The sequence below is a fragment of the Pseudorasbora parva genome, chromosome 21 (genome assembly GCF_024679245.1).
Source record: "Pseudorasbora parva isolate DD20220531a chromosome 21, ASM2467924v1, whole genome shotgun sequence".
In the NCBI taxonomy this organism is placed as follows: Eukaryota; Metazoa; Chordata; class Actinopteri; order Cypriniformes; family Gobionidae; genus Pseudorasbora; species Pseudorasbora parva.
The window spans coordinates 25,551,656-25,574,951 of NC_090192.1; the positions used below are offsets into that span (position 1 = coordinate 25,551,656).

Genomic DNA, 23,296 nt, shown 5'->3' on the forward strand with positions numbered 1-23,296 from the left:
TGCACTTCACAGTATGAGAGGCGGCTTCATTTTGGGTGTCACAGGTCTTCTTGTGCTTGAATGGTTTAAAATCACTTTTTAAGTTTGCACGCTTTGGATGTATTTGAAGAAAACAGAGTGTGGGTCTTCTTGCGCCTAAATGGTTTAAAGTCAAATTAAAAAGCACACGATCAATAAGAGGAATCAAAATGTGCACGTCTTATGAAATCCCCAGTTTCTGGAATTTTGGAACCAGCTCTAAACTGAAACCGGATCTCAATACCCAACCCTGACTGTCAAATAACTCATTTAGCCAATCCTCTTCCCTGCATTGTGTTCCGACCACAGGATTAGTATAATAGCCCATTTTCATTTTTCATTACCTATTAATAAGTCTCTATTGCAAGATCAAGCACAGACCTTTTGCTCCCAAACACCTGGCTGGCCTGATCCAGCTGAAAATGAGCGCATCCACCGCTGAGCTCATTTTGGAAAAGCTCAGACAGATCTGTAGTTCTGGACTAGGGAGTCCACGTTAACCCATATTCAACAGTGCACTCAGGATGCAAGATGGATGATTCTTTGGAGAATTGGCTGCAGTGCTACAGTCTCACACATGATGAGCTAATCTAGAGGGGCCTCGCTAATAGAATTCCTGTCTAACGGCTGATAAGAAGTTAGTTTGACTTCACTGGATCCGTGATTTGATTTAGCCCTTTTAAGTATGTTGCGACTGAACAAAAAGGAAACATGAAAAAACCCTAGAGCATAATTCTGCTCTCTCATCCCTGTCCAGCGCTGTTACAGCGACTATAGAGTGATTATTAAGGATTCCTCTAAAGTGAGGAGAATAAAAATTTTATGATAACTTATTCGTCACCCTCTCTCTTTTTCTCACTTTCTCTTTCTTTGTATAAATTGTATCTCCCTCTTTTGTACAGCACAAGAGAGGGATGATTTTTAAATTGTATGTTTTTGATGTTTAAATCAATCAATTAATCAATGTATCAATCAACCTATCAATGAAACTATATATGCATCCATACATCTTATGCTGTTGAATGCTTATAGGGGTGGTAAAACATTCTTTTGAAGGCTTGATTGTGTTTGCGGAGTGCACTGTAATATGTGATATGAAGCCGGTCCCTCAAAAATGCGCAATGGGCTCAGATTGGTTAGCTGGCCCAGCTGTGTTCTGATTCGCTAACCACCTAGTTCACTTGTTTGATGATCGGTAAGTTATCACGAGCTGTGGGTGGGGTGCCACCATTACATGTTTTGAACACTGACAGGGAGTCGGAGTCTGCTGGATTTACAACACAAGATCATCCACTTCTCCTGATATAGGGTGAAATCAAGGTGATTGGGACAGTTTTTGGCATTGAGATGACTTGGGAAAAGTGTTCCAATCACCCTGAATTCACCTTATGTGACATTATGGGAGGGAACAAGGTAGAAAATGATTGTGTTAGTTGATCGGTAAAGTTATCACGGGCAGTCTGCGTACGCGCTACCATTATATGTTTAAACACTGACGGAGATTGGGCCTGCTGGATTTACAACCTAAGATCATCCACTTCACCTGATATATTTGACATTTTTGTGATTGTGTAATGTAATTTGAAGTGTATGAAACCTAAAATAAACATTAAAAGACACTTCTCAGTCAGTCTTTCACTCACTCAGTCTCTTGCTCAGCACCAGTCAACGCGCTAAAACCATTGATCCCTAACTCCCCTGTTCCTAGGAAGGCTGAACAAAGTGGAACTGCAATCCGGATGAAAATAACACCGTTTTGTCAGCATTGCCCGACCGACGGCACTCCAGCCTTCTATTCCACAGCAATAAAAAATGGCTTTGCCCCTCTTATTTAATATTCTTGGGGGTTTATGTAAATATTGGAGCTGCTGCTGTCAGTGAGTCTGGAGGAAAAGGCTGTAGTTCCCTACCGGCCGTTGGCTGTAGTACTTAAAAATTGATTTTTTTAAAGCAAATATCCCCCTTTGCTTTAAACTTTGAACATTGTAACTTTGAAGATGTTGTTTATGCTCAAACAGCAACATTACACACTAGCTAAAGTTAGAAAAGTGAAATTGTGTTTTATGACCCCTTTAAGCTACTGTATAGACAGTATGATAATTGTCTCAAAAATATATCAGTATACAGTATTAAAGAATTTTTTATTTAATATTGATTAACTTGTAAATATTTCAGATAGGCCTAGATCTTTTTTTAATGAAAAAATAAAACTAATACTGTAAACTATACATATAACTATAATATTAGAGGTTAAAATTATCAACAATTATTAATAGACTTTCCAACACTAGTTTGAATGACGATTAATTTATTGGATCAATAGAAAATGCTTTAACATAATTGTTTTTAAAGATTTCTTTAATGCATGGCTCTTGAAGGGATAGTTCACCCAAATTCAAATCCGAATTAGACCCCATTGACATGCATTATACAAGCAACAGTTGGAGTTAAAAATCTTAATTTGTGTTCTAGTTAAGTGTTCATTTTTGGGTGAACTATTCCTTTAACCCTGGGGTCCGCAACCCCTAAGGGGACTGCAGTGGTACTGCAGGGGGTCTGTTAATTAATTATGTAGAAAAATTTGTTTTGGAAAAAAAAATTGAAACATAAAACATCACAAAGTCGAATTTAAATATAAGTGCACTGAAATCTAAGCAAGAACACCCTCAGTTGATACAGTAACAGTATATTATAGTTTAATATTATTGCCGATTAGCGTTTTTGAGTTTGCGCTCTGGAGTTTTTGAGTTTGCGCTCATTAAAAAATGCTTTTTAATGATTGTAAAGTGAACGCTCTTTCACACTTTCCGGGCAATATAGCTATAATCCATTAAATAAAACTATTATTTTTCAAGCTGCAATTTTTGGAAGTGACATCTACATATAAATGCAATATTCACTTTCAAAATTGCAATTTACATGATAACTATAGCACGGGATAAATATGGCATGTCAAAATAGATACATGTCTCTATCACCAAAGGGATCCTTGCCCTAAATTTTTTTAATGCATTACTGTCGCTTTAACTTTGACCGCTCTAAATTCTACTCAAGAGACATTTTTTCCACACACTGTATAAACTGCGGTCCACACCCTTTAGATTGGCAGGATACAAAAGGCCCTGATCATCAGCTGTTTTTAAACAATTAGCCAATATTCAATAGTGTAATAATCACTTATTTATTGATTTACAGATAATTAATTATGTTCATTGAAGAAAACCAAATTGACACATACGAATGATTTCTGAAGGATCATGTGACACTGAAGACTGGGGTGATGATGCTGAAAATTCAGCTTTGCCATCACAGGAATAAATTCAATTTGAAGAATTTGTAGTAACTAATTTGTAATAACATTTCATAATATTACTGTACTGAATTATTCAAAACTTTAGACCAGTAGTCTGTCGATCGATCGATCGATCGATCGATAGATAGATAGATCTAAAAACAAAAAAGGTCTACTGACTAGTCTATTATGAAAATTTTTTAATATGAAAAATATGGGTTGTAGTTTTGAACATTCATTATAAAAGCAGTCAAATGGCTTTTAGAGAAACGTCCAAGGCTATGTTGGGAAGGTAACAGAGAGGGATGTTTAATTTATGAGCAGACAGACTGTTTGGCCAGACATATTGGTGTAAGTGAGGACAGCCTACAAGGAAGACCCAGATAAAGCTCTGCTAAACTGGGACCGGCAGAGACTAACAGTGACATCAGATACAGCAGCATGAAAAGGATAAAATGGGAAAGAAACAGGAAGAAATCCAGAACACTCTGAATGAACTCTACAGACACCCCAGCATACTAAATACTGCTTCAACCGCGCAACAACTTCTCTTTGAGCTATCGCGTTTGTTCTGTGCTGTTCACACAAGGTCCAGAAGATACTTTTTGCTAACAATTTTTTGAAAACTGCCTAAAGGTAGGTGAATTGAGAAATTGGGTACATACATTGTAGTGTATATTTAGTGTCCTTTTGACAAAGGTATTAGTTTTCGTTTAATTTTCATGACCAAAAGAATTACAAAATGACCCAGTCACTAAAACGGCATGTTGTCACAAAAAAAAATATAGTGAAATATGAATACATAAAAAAATTATCAAAAGTAAATACATGCTTCAAAAATCTATTTGACTATTTTGAACTTTTTATTCATCAAAAAATCCCACAAAAACATTACAACATTGATAATAATGTGAATAAAATGTTTCTTGAGCAGCAAATGAGCATATTAGAAGATTTCTGAAGGATCATGTGACACTGAAGATTGGAGTAATGATGCAGAAAATCCAGCTTTGCCCTCAAATGAATGAATTACATTTTAAAATAAATGAAAACATAAAATAATTTATTCAATCATATATACACACAACTTTTTTTTATGACAACTTTTTATTTTACTAGGCTTTCTGAGACCACAGGGAACCTGCTTGTATTACTTTTTAGCTTATAATAAAACTACAAGCCAACAATTTCTTTAAAGACAATTCTTACTTGCATTTGTCACTTGGCATGTTACATTTGGACCCTGTGTGCGCAGCATCTGTATAGTAAAACACACATTAATGCAATACTCATAAGGCAAATTTCAGTCCTACCTGTAGCGCACTGTTAAGGAAGCAGCTGTTCTGACCCGGCTCATTGCTCAGGCCTTTGCTGGGAGCGATGGAGGTCATGGTGCGTGGGGTAAACATCCCCTGCAGCCCACTGCTGCCTGACGCAAAGTAGTTCCGCTTCCACGACATGGGTCCAGCTCCGCTTCGCTCCCCCCTCCAATCACCACAAGAGCCACATCCTTCCCCAGCTAATCACGCTGGAGGAGGAGGGCATCCTGAATACGGTGCAGACGAGTGTGTGTGTGAATAAGAGAGAGTGAGCAGAGAATGTCTTGGCTGGGCTGTTCTCTATGTTACTCCCATGAGAGAGGAATATGTGGGTCAGAGATGGGTGTTTGGTCCGTGAGTACAGAACAAAAATTATAATGGAGGAATCTGCTAACAGGTGTGAATATGAAAGTGATGTTTTCTCTCGAGGAGGGCGAGTGAATCTCACTAATGTCTGTCTGTCTAAACGCTGCCCCACACCTGAGATGGTAAAGTGGGGTCAAACGCAAATACTGGCCTGGTTAAAACCAGCTGTGTGACTGTTGCAGTATTTGTTGGAGTAAGTACTTGTGTCTATGTGGTCCAAGACACTGTCCTCACAAAGCTGTGTCCACTTTCTGTCCGCTGACTGATCTTCACTTTTGAGCCTCCACAATGTGTTCTCTCTTAGCCCAGTTGGTCTGAAAAAAAAGAAAAAATAATTTACACTCAAAAACTTTTTTTTTCTTCAAAAAACTTGCAGAGAAAACTTTAAAAAAGAGCCTTTTCATTTTCCTGAAAAGTGTGTAAAAAAAGAGCATTTTTAAAATTTAACAGAAATTGTATTGTACTTTTCCTTATACAAAAGAAAATGAATGTAGTAAATTACATTTTGGATTATGTGTCTAATGCACATACCTCTATTTATATTTCTCTACCCATTGACTGACAATATTTTGGATAATCCAAGAAAATAAAATGCTATTTATTTGTCAAATATTTATCTCATTTGAACATTTTCTTCTTTCTTTCTTCAACTTTTGATCTTAAATTTTGGTTTGCATCGATTAAAAGAAATGAATTGTCTCTAATCTAGGGATGGGCAACTTTGGTCATAAAGGGTCAGTAGCCACGTTTCCGTTACAGATTTGAAGCAAATGTTTGGGTTATTTTCTAAATGTCAAAAAAAAAAAAACTATTACAAAATGACAGCATTTACATTAACTGATATTATGCGAATAAAACGCATTATTTTTCTTTTGCAATAAGTCATTCCAAAATGTATTCCACATATGTCGGGTTTATGTATATCCCAGCCGCCACACTGGCCATTATTATTAATAGAAGGAGATGGAGGTGTGTTATCCGAGCATTAATGGCAAGGAAAGCTCCTTTCGGAGGTGTTTATGGGTATTTCTCCCTCCCATCTGCTTCAAGGTCTTGATCATTTGTGGCATTTCTTTGTGGTTTAGAATTCAGTATTCCTGTAATTCTCTTGTTTTTTATAAGTTTAATAAAGAACTCTGTCTCATCTTCTGTCCAAACATATCGTCGTCTGTAAAGAAAGATTGACTTTTACACACGACAGGGGACCTGTAAAAGCAGAAAAGGTTTCTAGTGCAGTTGTGAAAATTCCCCTTTTCGAAATTGCCTGAGAAACCACCTCATGCGAGCGTCTATGGGAATTTTGGCGAAATTGGTGTTTCCAGTGGCCGTAATTTTAATTCACAATTTAAATTCGCAATCTAAATTTGCGCATTTTGAAGGGTAGTGGAAACGTGGCTACTGCCCTCCAGAGTTCACCTCTAACCCTAACACACCTGATCAAGCTAATCGATGTCGTTGGGATTATTAGAAAGCTACAGCAAAGCCACAGGATGGCAAGCCTGCAACCTTTAGCCCAAAAAAGCAGAACAACTAATGCTAATGCTGATATGCAGGGAAGGAGGCCAGGTTTTAATGAATTTCTATTGAGAAGAGGCTTTATAAATAACAGAATGAAAATTATAAATATCATTTAATGAATCGACTGCCTATACGCTAAACTGTACTTTTTTGGGGAACCATATGAAGATTTTACGGGAACGTTGTGAAAGGTAGCACTACAGGATTACCGCAGTATTTAATAGTAATATTGTATATTATCTAAAGAAAGTAAAAAATACTGGTGTTTCCTTTCTTTGGCCTTTGGCTCTCAGGTTTTACCAATTATGATAAGACTTGAATTTGAATGACTATTATAACTGCATGTATGCATTAGACACTGATATTATGAATTTTAATGAATAAAGAGAAAAATTATAAATTATATATATTGTATGTTGTTCAATGAAAATAAAAAATGAAGTGTTCTTTTTAATTGCTCTTTTTGAGTGCCTAATGATGATATAATGCTTTTTAATGAATGCTTTTTTAATGAAAAATTTATGATTTAAATATGTATTAAATTACAATGAAGTTTTAGTGTAATCTTAAATGTAGTTTTATGCGCCCTGCAGTGACTAGCAATTTGCCACTAATAGAAATATTCACACATATAAAGCGCATTCCACAAACAATGAAAAACAATTGCACATAAAACTGTAGATTAAGGCCAGGCTAATGAGGCTATATTTATTTTTATTTTCACATCACTTTATGTCTTTTTACCTCTCTCATATGTACAGTACATACAGTAAAGCATAACTGCACACAGATTGCTATCCAAATATATCAACTTAGGTAAACGCAAAACCTCCACTCTAACAAATTTGGACCGTCATACGTTTCATACCCTCATCCTCTCCCCTTTTCAACCATTAGAAAGTACAGAGAGAGAGAGGAAGGTAAAGAGGGAGGGAAATGGGAGAGTAAAGACAGCAGCATTGCAGAGACACAGCTTGCATCACAGAGCTCTCCTGCCAGGTTGGAGGCAGTGGCATGCTGAGCAAATGTCCTATTCCCACCCCTACATAAATACACACCCACAATGCACACTCTGTCCACATGGTCCAGCCGGAGCCCGGGCGAGGCCCAGCAGTTTGACCTGTTCTCCTGAGGCGGAGGCATGAACAGGGATGTTTTAACGTGGAAGAATAGTGAGTGTGACAGACCTTGAGGCAGGTGTCACGTGGGGTTCCCGCTCTTCTTAATCAAGGTCAGCACTGTGCAAGCTAGGGATGTTCATGATCACCTGCTGATTGATTCAATGACATCGGTAATTAAATGAATTACCAGTATGCTAAACGATTTTAGCAAAAAATAAAGGTTACGTTCACTGAAAAAGGGACAGTTTGCTAGCACAACCAGCAAAAAAAGTGTCAACACAGGACAGAAAACACTCTAAACATGATACATTCTTATTCTACTGCATTGTAATACATGTTGTAAAGCAAACATTTTATTTGTTTAATTTGCTGTTCATGTATTACTACATTTAATAATATGAATAATAATAATGTATATAGAAAATATAGATATGACTTTTTCACTACTTTGTGGATCATTAAATATTTTGGACATTACTTTTCATATATTTCATTTAATTTTACATTGTAATTCTACTGTATCGTAATACAACTAAGGATGAGGAAAACATCAACACTCAAGTTATTTGAAGTTACTCAGATATTTAATTTAGATATTTACATGTTTCTCATATATTTCATATTTTTAATATCCAAAATATTGAATTATCCATGAAGTGATATTTTACTGAAGAGTCATATCTATATTTTCTATATACATTATTATTATTATTATTATTATTATTATTATTATTATTATTAAATGTATTAAATACAGTAGAGCAACATTTAAAGGTATTTAAATGTTTTTAAATAATAAATATGTGGCTTTTTTGTATCATCAACGGATCTAGTCATATCTGTAAATAGAAAAAAGTTGCTCCGGTTTCTTTGAAGCATGTATAGCGTGCGAATGTCATAGGTTAGTTGTCACAAAGAATGTGAAAAGTTGACATGAAGCCACTAAAATCCCAAAACTCTGGGGAAATCACCTGTAAAAAAAAAAAAAAAAAAAAAAAAAATCTGCAGGCTAAAAGAAAATGCAACTCAGCTCGTAATTAAACAAGAATCAACATTGGCTTTTCGTGGATGGCGAGAACAGAAGGGTTAGGGTTAGGAAAATATAAAAATATAAAATATAAAAGTGACTAGTAAAATATTTAAGTGAGGTTTGATTCACTTCCAATCCGAGGGGCGGGATAAACGGTTGTCTTTCAAACTCCCTCTGCACACGATAGGATAGCGCTACAACCAACCAGAGCAACGAAGGTGAAACAGAGCTTGTTGATAGATTAAACATTCACCGTATCCGGTCGGCTAAACTCCGAACACATCTTCCCTTCTTAAGAATGACTTCAGTGCCGTTCTTTGTTCTTTTCTCAGAGAAAAGCTTAACTCCAAGTCTTCCAGAGTCGTGGTCAAAGCTGGTTCGAAAGACCGCCGTTCGCCAGTTTCTGTGTTTACTAGAAGCACGCAAACGCAACTCGGCCGTCGTCATTATGGCCCCGCCCACCGACTCTATACACGATGTGATTGGCCCAGCAAGAGTTAGGCGAATACAGCTCAGAAGGGTATTGAGAGTTGCTAGACGACACTCGCGGGCGATTAAATTTGCTGCCACTAGGGTGCGTCTAGATTTCTAGGCTACCAAAAAAGCGTGTCAAAATCCAAATGTCATGTACATGACTTCCCCCCCCTCCCCCCATTATTTTAACATATAATTTATTTAAATAAGTCTATTACATGCATCTTACAGGTCAGTTTAGGAGTTTTTCACGGTTAAAGTCACTTGAGTAGCACACGGTAAAATTGTGTGTCATGTGCTGCCATGACGACAGCGCAGTCCACCACCACTCCAAAGCAACGTGCTGGTCGATGCGATGCCCCAACCAATACTGTCATACACTAGCTGGCACTGTGCAACCATTGCACCAGGGTCTATGTATTTATACAATTCACTGCAGAGCACAGCAAAACATAGCCAACAATTACAAAAGAGACAAAGAGAGAGAGAGTGAACTAATGAGAGAGAGCGGGTAGAGGGCCTTTCTGATTATCCAAACAAGCTCAGTCCAATACGGCACCTAATAACATGCAGAAGACCAACAGCTCTAAAAAGGCTGTGTCCTCTGGAGCTGGGCGGAGAGGGCTGTCTCATTAAACCAGTAACAATCAGACGCTCAGGAACCAATTGAGAGCCTCTATCAATCAGATCAGGTCAGGATGAACTATGGGAAGTAATCGCCTCCTGGCTAGTGTGTTAGTAAACACGTTACGTAACACACTGGTGCACTGTGCGGCAACCGCAAAACCCCGCCTCCATACCTCACAGTTCTGCTGGCCACCAATCCCCCTAAACACACGCACACACGCATCTCCCTAAATCCCCTTTTAATTCCGTTAAATGGCAGAGTTCCAGTGCCACACTGCCAGGATCCACAGCCATGGAGGTACCTTGGCAACCACACAGAGGGCACTGGGATTCTACTAAGAGAGAGAGGGAGAAAGATGGATGAGCTTGTAGCCTCTCATGATCCCTGATCTTCACCTCTTTTGGGCCTCCGTATAAAAAAAATCCCAGGATTGTATTTTTCTTATTTCACAGAGCAAACAGGAATTTGTCCTATGCACTGTAATGAACCCAGATGAAGATAATTTCTCCAAAGTTCTGTTTGGCGTGATTCAGCCAGTACAGCAAAAATCCTGTGCGTGCACAATTTCATTGGTTAAGGTTAGGATGTGGGTTAGGGGTTAGTATTTGTTGTAGAACTGTGTAGGCAATAAGCACTGTGTTTGACATGACCAATGAAATCTCAAGGCAAACAGAACTGTGGAGAAACATTTTCATCAGGGTTCATTACAGTACATAGGGCTGCACGATTAATCCTATTTTAACTGGGATAATGATATCAAGAGATTTGTTTTAAAACAAGGGTCTTCAAACTGGGGTCTGCAGCAATACTGCAGGATGTCTGCCAATTACTGTTTGATCACATGGAGATTTTTGTAAAAAAAAAAAATTAAAAAAGGGTTAAAAAAAAAAACATGTTCACTCTCAAATGGAAAGCAATACAACCCTCAGCTGATACTGTAATAGACCAATTTGGAGTCAACATCACGGTTACGTCATTTGCAGCTGCACGCACATTGTGCTGGCAGAAAAACAGTGGTAACAAGTGGAAGAAAACGGACAAAATCCACGGAAAAGAGAAAAAGGGTCTTATGCCTTTGGATGTCAGAATCGAAAGACGGTCTTTATATCTATAGAATACCGTAATCGAAGATGAAGCTAAACCTAGAAATGTAAGGTTGCAAGCCACAGACTGGCGATGAGTAGTCTACTATTAAAGCATGTATTTGATGTAAACAATAGATATATACAAAATTCATATATGCAGGTTATAGTGGCATAATAAATTGTTTAAAGTTACAGCATGACATAAAATTCAAACCTATAACATTTAATATAGGTAACATTTAAACATAACATTTTTAGGCTGTATTAGTCTCTCATTTTTAAGATCTCACAATTCTGACTTTTTTTGTGCAATTGCGAGTTGATAACAGAATTCTGATATCACTAATTCTTAGAATTGTGAAATATAAACTCGAAATGACCTTTTTATTGTTTCATTACATGGCTCACATTGGGTGCTACCAGGTAGGCACTGACCACAAAACAAAAGGTCTACAATAAATGAGCAAAACAGATGTGGCATATGCTACAGTGGATGTTTGGGTTTGTGCTCTAGAGAACGTTTCTATTTACAATCTGGTTTTGCAGCAGTGAGAAATGTAGCCAATCATAGACATGTTTGTTGATCTCTTGAACGCAATGGCCAATCAGGGGTGGTATAGCAGTTATCAGAGCAGAAACAAAAGCTGCTGCTCTCCGTGTGTTTATGTCATCTCTGGTCATGTTCATATGTAAATTGTGCGAGATTTGTCATTTCAAGTCATTGGTTATAGGTCCAGAGTAAGACTAAAAAAAAAAGTCCAATCAAAATATACTGTATAAACATCTTGAATATGTTAACCTTCATTTATTGCATAAACTTGATTCGCTTAAAGCAATTAAAATGGTAATTATAGTCTGTATCTCTTATTTCCCTAATGTCTTGTAGCCTACTATTAAACATGGTATCACATGGATGGGGATATACATATGGAAATGATATACATATTAAACAATGCATAGTAAAACTAGGCACTGTAAGCTTCATACATGGTTATTTTTGGGGAGGAGATGGGGTGGTGATGCATCTTGAAAACTCATGCATCACAATCTTCCGCTGACTGGGTTTTGCGCAGGTTGTGGCGTATACATAGTTTTAATTTGAAAACTTTGTGCGCACAAATTGTAGCTCTTGGGATGAAATCTACAGAAAGTTTTATGCATGAGGCCCCAGGTGTAAACATGAATGCATTTCCCTCGTCTTCTACTTGTGATCTGATCGAACAAAACGCATCTTAATACCAGGTGTACATTAGATGAGCCTGCACTCTCTCTGCAAAACTGACAGTTCTATTGTGAAATATTATTACAATTTAAAATATTCAGTTTTAAAATATAATTTATTTATGACTGAGCTGAATTTTTTGTAGTCATTCCCTACACTCTAAAAAGTGCTAGGCTAAAAAAAAAAAAAGTTGGGTTGAAAATGGGAAAACCCAGAAATTGGGTTGTTTGAATGGGTCCATTTACTGGATTCAAACAACCAAATTTCTGGGTTTGTCCATGTTCAACCCAACTTGGGTTGTTTTTAACGCAGCACTTTTTAGAGTGTAATTCTTCTGTGTCACATGATCCTTCAGAAAGCATTCTAATATTCTTATATGGTTCTCAAGAAAGTTTTTTGTTATTATCATTGATATTGAAACTGTTATACATTTTTCACACTGCAAAAAATGCTTTTCTTACTTAGTATTTTTGTCGTTTCTAGTCAAAATATCAAAAAATTCTTACATTTACTAGACAAGTAAAAATTATTGTCTTGTTTTGGGAAAACAATAGCTCAAAATTAAGATAGTTTTTGCTTAAAATAAGATAAATAATCTGCCAATGGGGTGAAAATAATCTTAATCTTGTTTTCTGTTTGAATTAAGATTATTTTTAAGCAAAAACTCTCTTAATTTTAAGTCATTTTTTTTCCCAAAACAAGACAATTACTTTTGCTTGTCTAGTAAATACTTATTGTTTTAAGAATTTTTAGATGTTTGGACTAGAAACAAGACAAAAATAAGTAAGTTGTTTTTTTTTTTTTTTTTTTTTTTTTGCAGTGCAGGATTCTTTGATGAAGAGAATGTTTTAAGAACAGCATTTATTTGAAATATAAATCATTTGTAAGATAATAATGTATTTTCAACAAATTAAATCAAACAATTTAATGCATCCTTGCCAAATAAAACTTTTCATTCCTTTCAACAAAAAAAAAAAAAAACTTTTGAACGATAGTGTATACTTTAAAATAGCAGGAGTAAAATTTAAACGTGTATGTGAAACATAAAAAACAGCATCACGCAGGATGGACCAAGAGTTTTCAATAACCCATAAAAACAAAAGAAGAGCCACTACAGGAAAAGTACAAGAGCACACATGTAAGAGTGCAGCACAGCAATTTCTCACTGAAGCTACAGCCATTAACAGAGCACTGAATAGTGCTGCCACTGGAGACCACACTCACTCATCCATGAACACTCTCACAAACCCTGAAGAGCACCTCACCATTTACATGGCCACAAAAGTGACAGACTTAAACATCACCTCTGTCGAAACAACTTTCAGTTTATGTGGAGCTGACATATGTAACCTGTGAAGAGTCTTTGTGATTTACATATTTGCATAGTTACTAGAATGCTAATAATTTGGTAAACATTTTTCCTGTGGTTATTCATTAATGACGGAACAGTATTCCCATTATATGGTTTTACCCAACCAATATCTTATTTCCACAGTGTGACACAGTCTAGTGGTGTCTTTGAACCCAGCTGCTAAATGGTCAATGATTCTTCCTTTCCATTCCTCAGAGAAAATGAAAGCCATTTCGCAACAAATCCATGGCTGAACAAAACGGGGAAAAGAGCATCAGGCATGAGGAATCATTTCTTTAGCTATAGCACTAAAGTTAAAAAATGAGAGATAGAAAATGTTTCTCTTTGGGAGTGAGCGTAATAAGTTGAAAATGAATCGTTAGCACAAGGGCTGAAACATTTCTTGAGCCTAGGAAACCACCCCTCTGATGCCTGGAGCCCGCATAGAGACTGACATCTGTCTGCATGTATCTGCCGTGTCACTTCTCTCCGCCTCCCACCGATAGGGTTTGCGTGACTGCAGTACGCCAGCCGCAGCAGGAGAGATACGCCATGGAACTGTCAGGCTGAATCCGGCACAATGTAATCCGGTGTCGTTCACTGCTCAGGGATCAACAGTGATTTTTTTTTTCTGCTTGCCAGCTGAGTCAGAATTTATTCACTATACTTCCACACTGCTAGCATTAAACCTTTTCACATGCAAGTTCAAGATGTTCTGAATAATCTGAATGAGGACAGAGTGTAGATTTAGTAGGTGTACATATATATAAATCATTTACTAATAAAATTGTATTATATAAAAAAATATATATTTTAAAATGTACAAATATAACAGATAAAAATAATACCGTAATATAAAATAATATATAATACCGTAAAAATAAAAGTCTGTCTTTCCTCACACAACCTCTGTAAAAATTCCAGGGTGAATTGCCTACTGGGCTGTAAACCCTAACGTTCAAAATAATTCATTGGTTTGAGTTGAGACAACTCAAATGAAACAAATCAGTTCAAGCTGTATTGGTCAATGAGTATTTAGAACTTTCTTTTTCTTTTGAGATCTCAAAACTGAGGGACATCCAAGGGACACGCTTTCACGACACCCAGATACCTCAAATACACCACTATGTCCAACAGCCTTCAGCATGCGATCACTTCTGGTGAGTGAGGTCATTATATACGATATGGCGTAGAGATACATGCGAGAGCTCACTTGCGTAAATTACGCCTTGTCGTGTACAGACCTCACTTACCGGAAGTGATCGCGTGCTGAAGGCTGTTGGACATAGTGGTGTATTTGAGGTAAAAAAATTATATAAATACTGTAGGGTTTCTCGCAAAAAAACGATTGTTTTGTGTCTTAAGACATCAATGTGTCGTCACGTGCCGCAGGGTTTAATTTGGATTTGTCTGTGCAAGTGTGCATGTTTTTTTCAATGTTTTTTTTACTCTCATAGATGCATGTTACCATTGCACATGCATTATACAACTGACTGACAGACTGCAACGGTCGGAGTTAAAAATCTTAATTTGTGTTCTACTGAAGAAACAAAGTCACCTGTGAGCCCTGAGGTAAGCAGATAAACATATAATTTTCATTTTTGTGTGAATTATCAATTTAATATGCTTATTTGGGACTCAAGAAACATTTTATTATTATTATTAATGTTGAATTAAAAAAAAAACACTTTAATAAAGATACACTTGATACACTTTTTTTCAGGATTCTTTGATGATTAGAATGTTCAAAAGAACAGCATTTATTTGAAATATAAATATTTTGAAATATTACCGGCACTTTACAGTCATTTTTGAATAATGTAATGTATCCTTGATAAATAAATAAAAAGACTTTCTCGTTGAAAGAAATTAAAATTGACCATAAACCTTTGAGTAGTGTAAGTCATTCCCACAGTTTCACCTAATCTATTCTAGTCAGATAGCGTGACAAGTACAACAAAGTGAGGAGTTTATTTATGAATTATTTGCAGCAATAACATTCAATATGCCACAGAAAACCAAACAGTTAAGACACAAGTAAACACATGTACAATACAACATATTCAATAAAGATGTAGTGACATTGCAGCACTTGCCAATTAGCCCATAACTCTCACACTGACCCCAGACCACTGGTCCATCGTTACTTTAGAGCCCTGCTAAAGAAACTAGTGTAGTCAAGTCCACCTAATGTGTGGACCAATGGAGTGACGTCAGGAATGTGGCCCTCCTTAAATTCATAAAGATCCACCACATTACCGCCTGATAAATTACTTATTTTTAATTAATAAATATAATTACAATAAGACACTACATAGACGTCAAATCAAATTAAATCATTAAAAACAATACTTATGTTTGCATTGCAGAGGCGGTCCAGAAGATGCATCTGAATTGGTCAATTACAAATGCACAAATAATGTTGAGGATAATATTGATGTTTGTATAAAAGCAATATCATCTTTGTAGTCATGCTTAATTTTGTTAAAACAGCTCTCTTACTAATGAGGTTAATAAGTAAATCAAACAATGCACCGGCAACTTAGCAGTTGTAGTTTTGACCGGTCTTGAATCTAAATCCAGAGTTCTTTAAGTCTGAGACCAAGGGAAGACCAAGTACAAATGTGGGTGAGACCAAGACAAGACCAAGACCTTTAAAAATGGTCTTAAGACCGTCCTCGAGTACTATAACACTAAAAGAAACACAGGCAGGCTCCTGGAAGAACCTGCTAGATGCTGCGGCGGTTTTCTTCTGCTTACAGGAAGGACTCTCCTCCACTTGTTATGGAGCCAGAAGGATCATTGATCCGCAGAGGAGGCGTAGGCGAGTAAACCTAGGCCAGTGCGAACGCCGCCAGCACTGAGAAGTTTAGATGCCAGCAAAGCCGTTTCATTTCAAGGGACCTTTTAAAGGCTTTGTTGTCCTTCAATTCAATTTTGCTGTGGTAAAGTGTGCTTCAGGGGATAGACACGCATGCCAAGAGAAAACATGAGCTCTAGACTGCCTTTTTCTTCACAATTTAGCTCCTATTTCTCTCCTATTTTTCTGACTGATCATAAAGCATTCTTCCTCTTCACTAATTATGGCAGTAAACTAAACCAAAAACTGTGCAAACTTCTGCTGGCTGGCTTTACAGCCCGGGCGTTTAATTGTATTAGCGCACCGTTAATATTTTTCTGTAATCATCAGCTCTCAATGCAAATCCCATTTCAACTACCACCCCCTGTGACGACGGCGGGGCAATATTAAACTTGCGGTCACCTCTTACCATTCAAGCCTGACAACTACGGCTGTTCTGCTTCTCCAGGGAAAAGAGAAATTAGCACAGACTTTCCTTCTCGTCTCCTTCAGAGACACCACGTGAAAGCAGATACATTATAACGGAGCGCCCCCATGTAGCCTCAGGACCAGGCACTTCAAAGAGGACACCACGAAAAAACAAGGGATGGTGGAGGGAAGCTGAAGAGACTAGTGTGGACTTTGGCTAAGTCGATTTATCAGAACAATGAGAGAGAGCACCAAAAAAAAAAAAAAAAAAACACTTCCTAACAGCCAAAGTTGGATGGAACTGTGCAAACGTTGTACAGTATGATCCACAAAAGAGGAACTCCAGGATACAAGGACACAAACAGTTTAAAGTGGAAGGGGATCTACTCGGATACACAGTCACACACTGACAAACACTATCAAACCGAATAAATAACCTCAGGAGAACAGATGATTCTAAACCAGCTTTCCAATATCCTAAATGGAGATTGTCCTCAAAAGACAAACATAATCATTCATTGATGACATTTGTTAGGCAGGACATTTTTATGTTATCCACTAGGAAGAATGCTCAGCTGAACATGGCACCCTATTTTAACAATCTAAACGTGCCGCATGATCTAAAGTGGGCACAAGTGCACTCAGGGCATTTCCGAATCCACTTTTGCTAAAGGTTAACAACGGGGGGAAACGGTCGGCGCACCAGGCACATGGTCTAAAAGAATTGTCCCTATTCTCTTAATGAGTAATGGGTGTGTTTTGGCGTAACGTCCAATAACCCAATCAGAGTTTCATCTCCCATTCCCTTTAAAGCCAGTTGTGCTTGCACCATGGCGGATTTACTGTTTACATGGCAGAATATAGACACCTTCAACCTGACGAGTCAGTTTAAATACATGTGTGTATTGCTACGATTGGTTAAATAAGTAGCCAATTTAATTTGTCATTACTGCAAATATGTCATTCTGATACATGCAATGACTATCCATTATGACATGTAGGCATTTTTATCTTTAAGTACACAATAACAATGTTTTCCATTGTAATACTTTTATTTTTAATATTTGGTATGTTTGTTTGATGCTGCACACAAACCCTGTGTGTCCCTGTGTTTGTAATATAAACAGAGTGTATGCGCACTGTGCACCTGCCTAGGCGCATATTAATAATTCACCCTTTAAATAACACAAAAAGTACTGCACTATTGACTTTAGACCAGGTTTTTGTTGGTCAAATGTGCAAATAATTTCAGTTGCCTCAAAATAGCAACACACTAACAATGTGCCTGAACAGACCAGCAAACCCATAGGGGCGCAAATGGGTGCAAATGCATTTGCTATTTAAACAACGAGGTGCAGGATGTGAAAATGATAACTGCGTCAGGATGAAACTAGCAAAAAACAATTGCTTGCTCGTATTAGGCCGGGTGTATGATAGAGATCATTGGAATTCTTCAGCTTTCAGTGTTTTCTCTGTGAGGCAAGGGGGTGCTAGGACCCAACTTCTGAAAGAGTACTGAATCTCCTGACTAAAGCACAAGCAAAAAGTTGCAGAAACAAGTGATATAATTTGCAATCATTTGCATACTGCATGTAAAATAACGCAATAATCAACATTTAAAGCATATAAATCCAAACTGCCTAATGTTACTGAATGAAATGTTGACCCAGGATGAGCTACAGGTAGGGCTGGACAATAATTCAATATCAATATATATCGCGATATAATTTTTTTCAATAACGGTGATATGATTTTTAAACACATTTCCGATATTTCGATAAATATATTACAGCATTCCTCACTGACTGACGTTCAGGGCGCAGCCGTCAGAAAGAGCAGAACATGATTGGCTACTTGCGCGATGACGTACACCACAGAAACGCAGCCAGTGCTCAGCAGTAGTAGGCTGATAGATCCAACGCGGCAAGTTTTACTTTTAGCTACAAAAAGTGTTTCCCTGACCGCAACACAAATGTGACTGAACGAACTTCCACAAGTAAGGAGAAAGAAATAGTTGATAAGAGAAGAAAGACTAACGTTAATTCAGTGGGGTGGAAGTGGTTCGGCGTGTCCCCCGCACTTTTACTGGGTCTCACCGGTCCTAGTCGACCCGCTCCGAACGGGATTCCAAACGGCGTTACCTGGAGCGAGGGCGGGCAATTTAACAGGGACACTAAAGACCGCTTTCTCTAACCTCGGTTGATTGCGCGCTTCTTGAGGGCAAGTGTATACATAGAAACCAACGTGAATACATCAAGATTTAATTTCAGAGACAAAAAATTATCTATGCATGACCTGTCATTTTATTCGTATCTAAATATGAGGAGGAAGCTCTCTCACAGAAAGTCCAAAAGCGGATTCGTAGAACTAACGTTACTGTCACGCTGGAGCTGCAGCTGAAGGACAACGTTACATATACAAATCGTTATGAGCTGAAAGGTGACGATCGACAGTCAGACGATTGCGACAATATATGAAAGCAATGAAGGAGCATCATGAGCAACAAAACTTTTTTCAACACTGATAATAATCATAAATGTTTGTTGAGCATCAAATCCTAATATGAGAATGATGAGTGACACTGAAGACTGGAGTAATGATGATAAATTCAGCTTTGATCACAGAAATAAATTACACTTTACTATATATTCACGTAGTGAACAGATGATGTAGATCAGAATAATACTTCACTGTATTACGTTGTTTACTGCATTTTTAATTAAATAAATGCAGCATTAAATATATGCTATAATTTTGCATAAATGGAAAATAGAGCGCTATATGAATTGTTCTTCACTGAAATGTAAAACTTATTCCTTATTGAGAAAATGCTCAATAAACTGCGTCTGCGGCATAGGAGCACTGTACGCTGTGAAGCAGATCCATCATCTGAAGAAGATCCATCCGCTATATTCTGAGTCAGGCTGAATCCTGGCTGAAGACCTTTTGTTTAATCTATATTAAGAATAATATAATCAGCCTATGTTATAGTTTAAACTTAAAGATATTAATATTAATAAAGTGAGAGTCTTATGTTTATTTGATGTTGAGTTCACATTTCTTTTTCATATAAAGGCTAAATACAAATAAAAGGTGAACATTAATTTATTTGTACTGGTTTTATTTCTAAAATATTATATAGTTTTATAGGAGGACTATTCATAGACTTGGCCAATACATTTTTCAGAAGTTTATAGGTACAGACATTCTATGTGGCAGTTCTTAGTAGTTTTTTGTAAAGCTTTTATATAGTTCATATCGATATCGGAATTATATCGTATCGACCGAAATTAAGAAAAATATCGTGATATGAATTTTGGCCATATCGTCCAGCCCTAGCTACAGGATTGTGCAAGCAATAGGGCTGTTGATGGACTCAATTTACTCCATTCATGTTTTGATCATAGTTCTGAATATGATCCAGAAGTAGTCTTAAGCCAGGTGCACACTGTGCGATTTTGGCCACGATTTGGCCGTCTGAGACAAATTTAGGAAATCCTAAAAGATTCCTTTAGATCCTAGGCTAAAATCTGACGTCTTTGGTCGTTAGTTTGACATGTTCACCGGCAGCCGATTAATGACCGCTGCGATCAAATTTTACCTCAGACGAAATTCTGGCAGTGTCAGAAGATTTGGCACAGAATCCTGCAGTGTGACTTCTCCTACGACAACAGTCAAATATCTCGGTTTTTCAAGACCAACTATGACCAAAACGCGAGCTAGAAACTTATTTGTAGCCAGCATTTCAGTCCCGCGTGTAATGCAGCTCACTGTCACTGAACGCGTCATTCATTGATGATATAAAGCTCCGGGTGAGATTTCTTGCGCGCGTCCGTTTTTAGCGCGCCTAAACTATCGTGCAGTCTGACATTAATGACAACTGAGATCTTACAGTGTGACACGGGGATCATGTTCGTACAGTCTGACAAGGGACATTCGCAAAGGATTTTGAAAAATCGCACAGTGTGCAGGACCCATTAGACAAAAACGTGATTTTCTCAGCTTTGGTCAAAATGTAGCTTTTTTATGAAACTTATCCATATTTAAGCGTTGACATGAAGCTAGAACAAAAGATGTTATTTAGTTTTGTCTAAAAGCAGAGACTCTGTTCATATTCATACAACAAAATATTCTGGAGGCCACAACAACTTTTGTGAACATGATCAAAAACGCTGGAGGTGCCTGGCAACTTTGTTTTTTTTTTAACACTGCCGGGGAAAGAGTTAACAAAGGCATTACAACAGTTGATTTGAGTTGAAGGAGTCAACTTTCAAGCTAAGGATGGGGTGGTGAAGGAAAAAAATTTGGCAAGGGAACTGATGTAGGCTTTGAAGGTGGGAGACGCCGATGCCAAGGCAATATTTTATGAAAGCACCATCAGTATCATACGGATGTTTAAGAGAGTTGGTGGTCAGCTCTTGAGCAAATCATGATCTTTTTTTGCGTTTACAGTTTGACTTTTATTAAATTAAACATATCATTCTGCATAATACATTAGTCTTTGGTCAGATATGAGGAAAAGTATTTTATAAGCCATGAAGAGCGTCAGATGCAATAAAAACAAAACAAAAAAACAGCCTAATTATACAACTTAGTCATTTAGACAACCCACAGACTCAATATTGAAACCATGTAATTTTACACTCCTAGTGAGTATGACAAAACATGAACATATGCATACAAACATGAGATTATACGTGTATGATTCTCCCAACACATCGCTTGCTTTATACTATTCACACATAGCTGCAGAGAGTGTGATTACACTCCATTTTCTGGCCATGCTTCTCCGACCATCTAGTGACAAAAACCCAGGGTGACATTTGCACATAGCAGGAGCACGAGTGACGTCAGGTCGGTTGCATCTTGTACAAGTTAAATATTGTGGATTTAAATCTAACAAATTTGTAATCCAATAAAAAAAATCCACCCAAGATCAGTAAAAACATCAGACCACAGAGCTTAACCACACTTAAAAAATATATATTTATTTGCCCATTCATACTGCGCAACCCCAAAGACGAAGTCAAATAAAGAGTTCTGAATAGATTTGTGAAGTAGGACAATTAAATTCAAGGTCTCCATCTGGCAGAATCTTTACATAACTGAAATATCATTGAATAGGCAAAAAGCAGTAGGAATTTATCACACTCAAGAAAGATTATTTTTCTCTCTGTAGGTCTAGCCCCTGCAGACAAACTGTGGAACACATTGCGTCTGCTTTAAATCTGTATCAGAAAAGAGAGTGGCTGTAGGAGAATAAGGATAAAATGCCCGGCTATGAGTTACTGCAAGAGGCTGCAGTGCTCTGATGAACTGCCAATCGGCTGGTACGATAAAGACTTCCACATGCATCGCTCTGCTCTGCGGAACCGCCTGATACTCCAGCATCCATCACTGAGGCTAGGCACCATCTGTGTTATAGGGAGTGACCTGAATCTGAGCCAGAGAGATAGAGAAAGCCACGTTTAAGTAGGAACACGCCACACAGAAGAATTAAGCAGTCACGAAATGCAATGTCTTATGCTGTGGATTCCACTGATGGTACGCACAAAGCTTTCTGATGTCATCCCGGTCCAGTATGGGAACGGATATCTGATGTCTTTTTCTTAAAGAACAGATGGAGCGGAATGGTTGGCAGTATTGTTTAAATGCCCACGAATACTCTTATCCAAACAAAAGCCTAAACTAATCCAAGTCATTATCTGGTTTGGTGACAATTATATTTGAAGCAGGCGATGATGACTAAACATGTCTGAGAAAGAATGACAAACTCCTCAATGGGTGCATTTGCATAGAAAGTTCTCTCGAAGGAGAAGTTCTGAAGCTCAAAAAGAAAAAAGTTACATCACACACAAGAAAGTCACGAACACACTAGGCCCTTTGTGATTATTACATAATCACTGATTGTGATTACTGATTACTTGATCTGATTATTCAAGATAACTGTGATGATCACGGAGCACTTTCCGTATAAATCACATATTTTTATCCAAATATCAGATTTTTTTTTTTTAAATCCACAAAATGCCTAGTTTTGTTTTCCCTCCCTTTTTCATTTTTGTTACACACAAGCACACACAGCTCAAAGTTTTGAGGTCACTACGATATCTTCTTTTCAGCAGTGAATGTTGAACAATAGTAATCTGAGTCTGTATACGATCTTTGAAAGAGATGAGGTTAATAAACAATAATACTTTTATTCATGCATAGGATGCATAAATTGAATCATGAGTGACACAAAAACATTTATAATGTTACACAATATTTTCACAAATTAACTTATTTTGAACTTATTCATTATGTAATGCTCTTATGAAATTATCCTGAAAAAAATGTATCACAGTTTCCACAAAAATATTAAGCAGCACAATTGTTTTCAACATGGATAACAATAAAAAAATATTTGTTTCTTGAGCACCAAATCAGCTTTTTCTGAAGAATCATGTGACACTGAAGAATGGAGTAATAATGCTGAAAATTCAGCTTTTACTTCACAGCAATAAAATTATATTTTAAAATACATAATATTTCATAATGATACTGTTTTAATGACTTTACAAACTGGAGTAGAATTTTTGGTATTATAATATTGTTCTTAATT

At 37.2% G+C, this 23,296-nt stretch overlaps 1 protein-coding gene across 8 annotated transcripts in view; it reads right to left on the minus strand.

Moving 5' to 3' along the window:
* The window catches only part of usp54b (ubiquitin specific peptidase 54b), a 151,846-nt gene that overhangs the window by 87,789 nt on the left and 40,761 nt on the right, over positions 1-23,296 (minus strand). For all 8 annotated transcript variants that reach the window (XM_067430212.1, XM_067430207.1, XM_067430206.1 and 5 more), the window contains exon 2: positions 4,624-5,309. In XM_067430212.1, coding sequence (XP_067286313.1) covers positions 4,624-4,770 — 147 coding nt within the window. In that variant the 5' untranslated portion in view covers positions 4,771-5,309. The remainder of the gene's footprint in view (positions 1-4,623; positions 5,310-23,296) is intronic.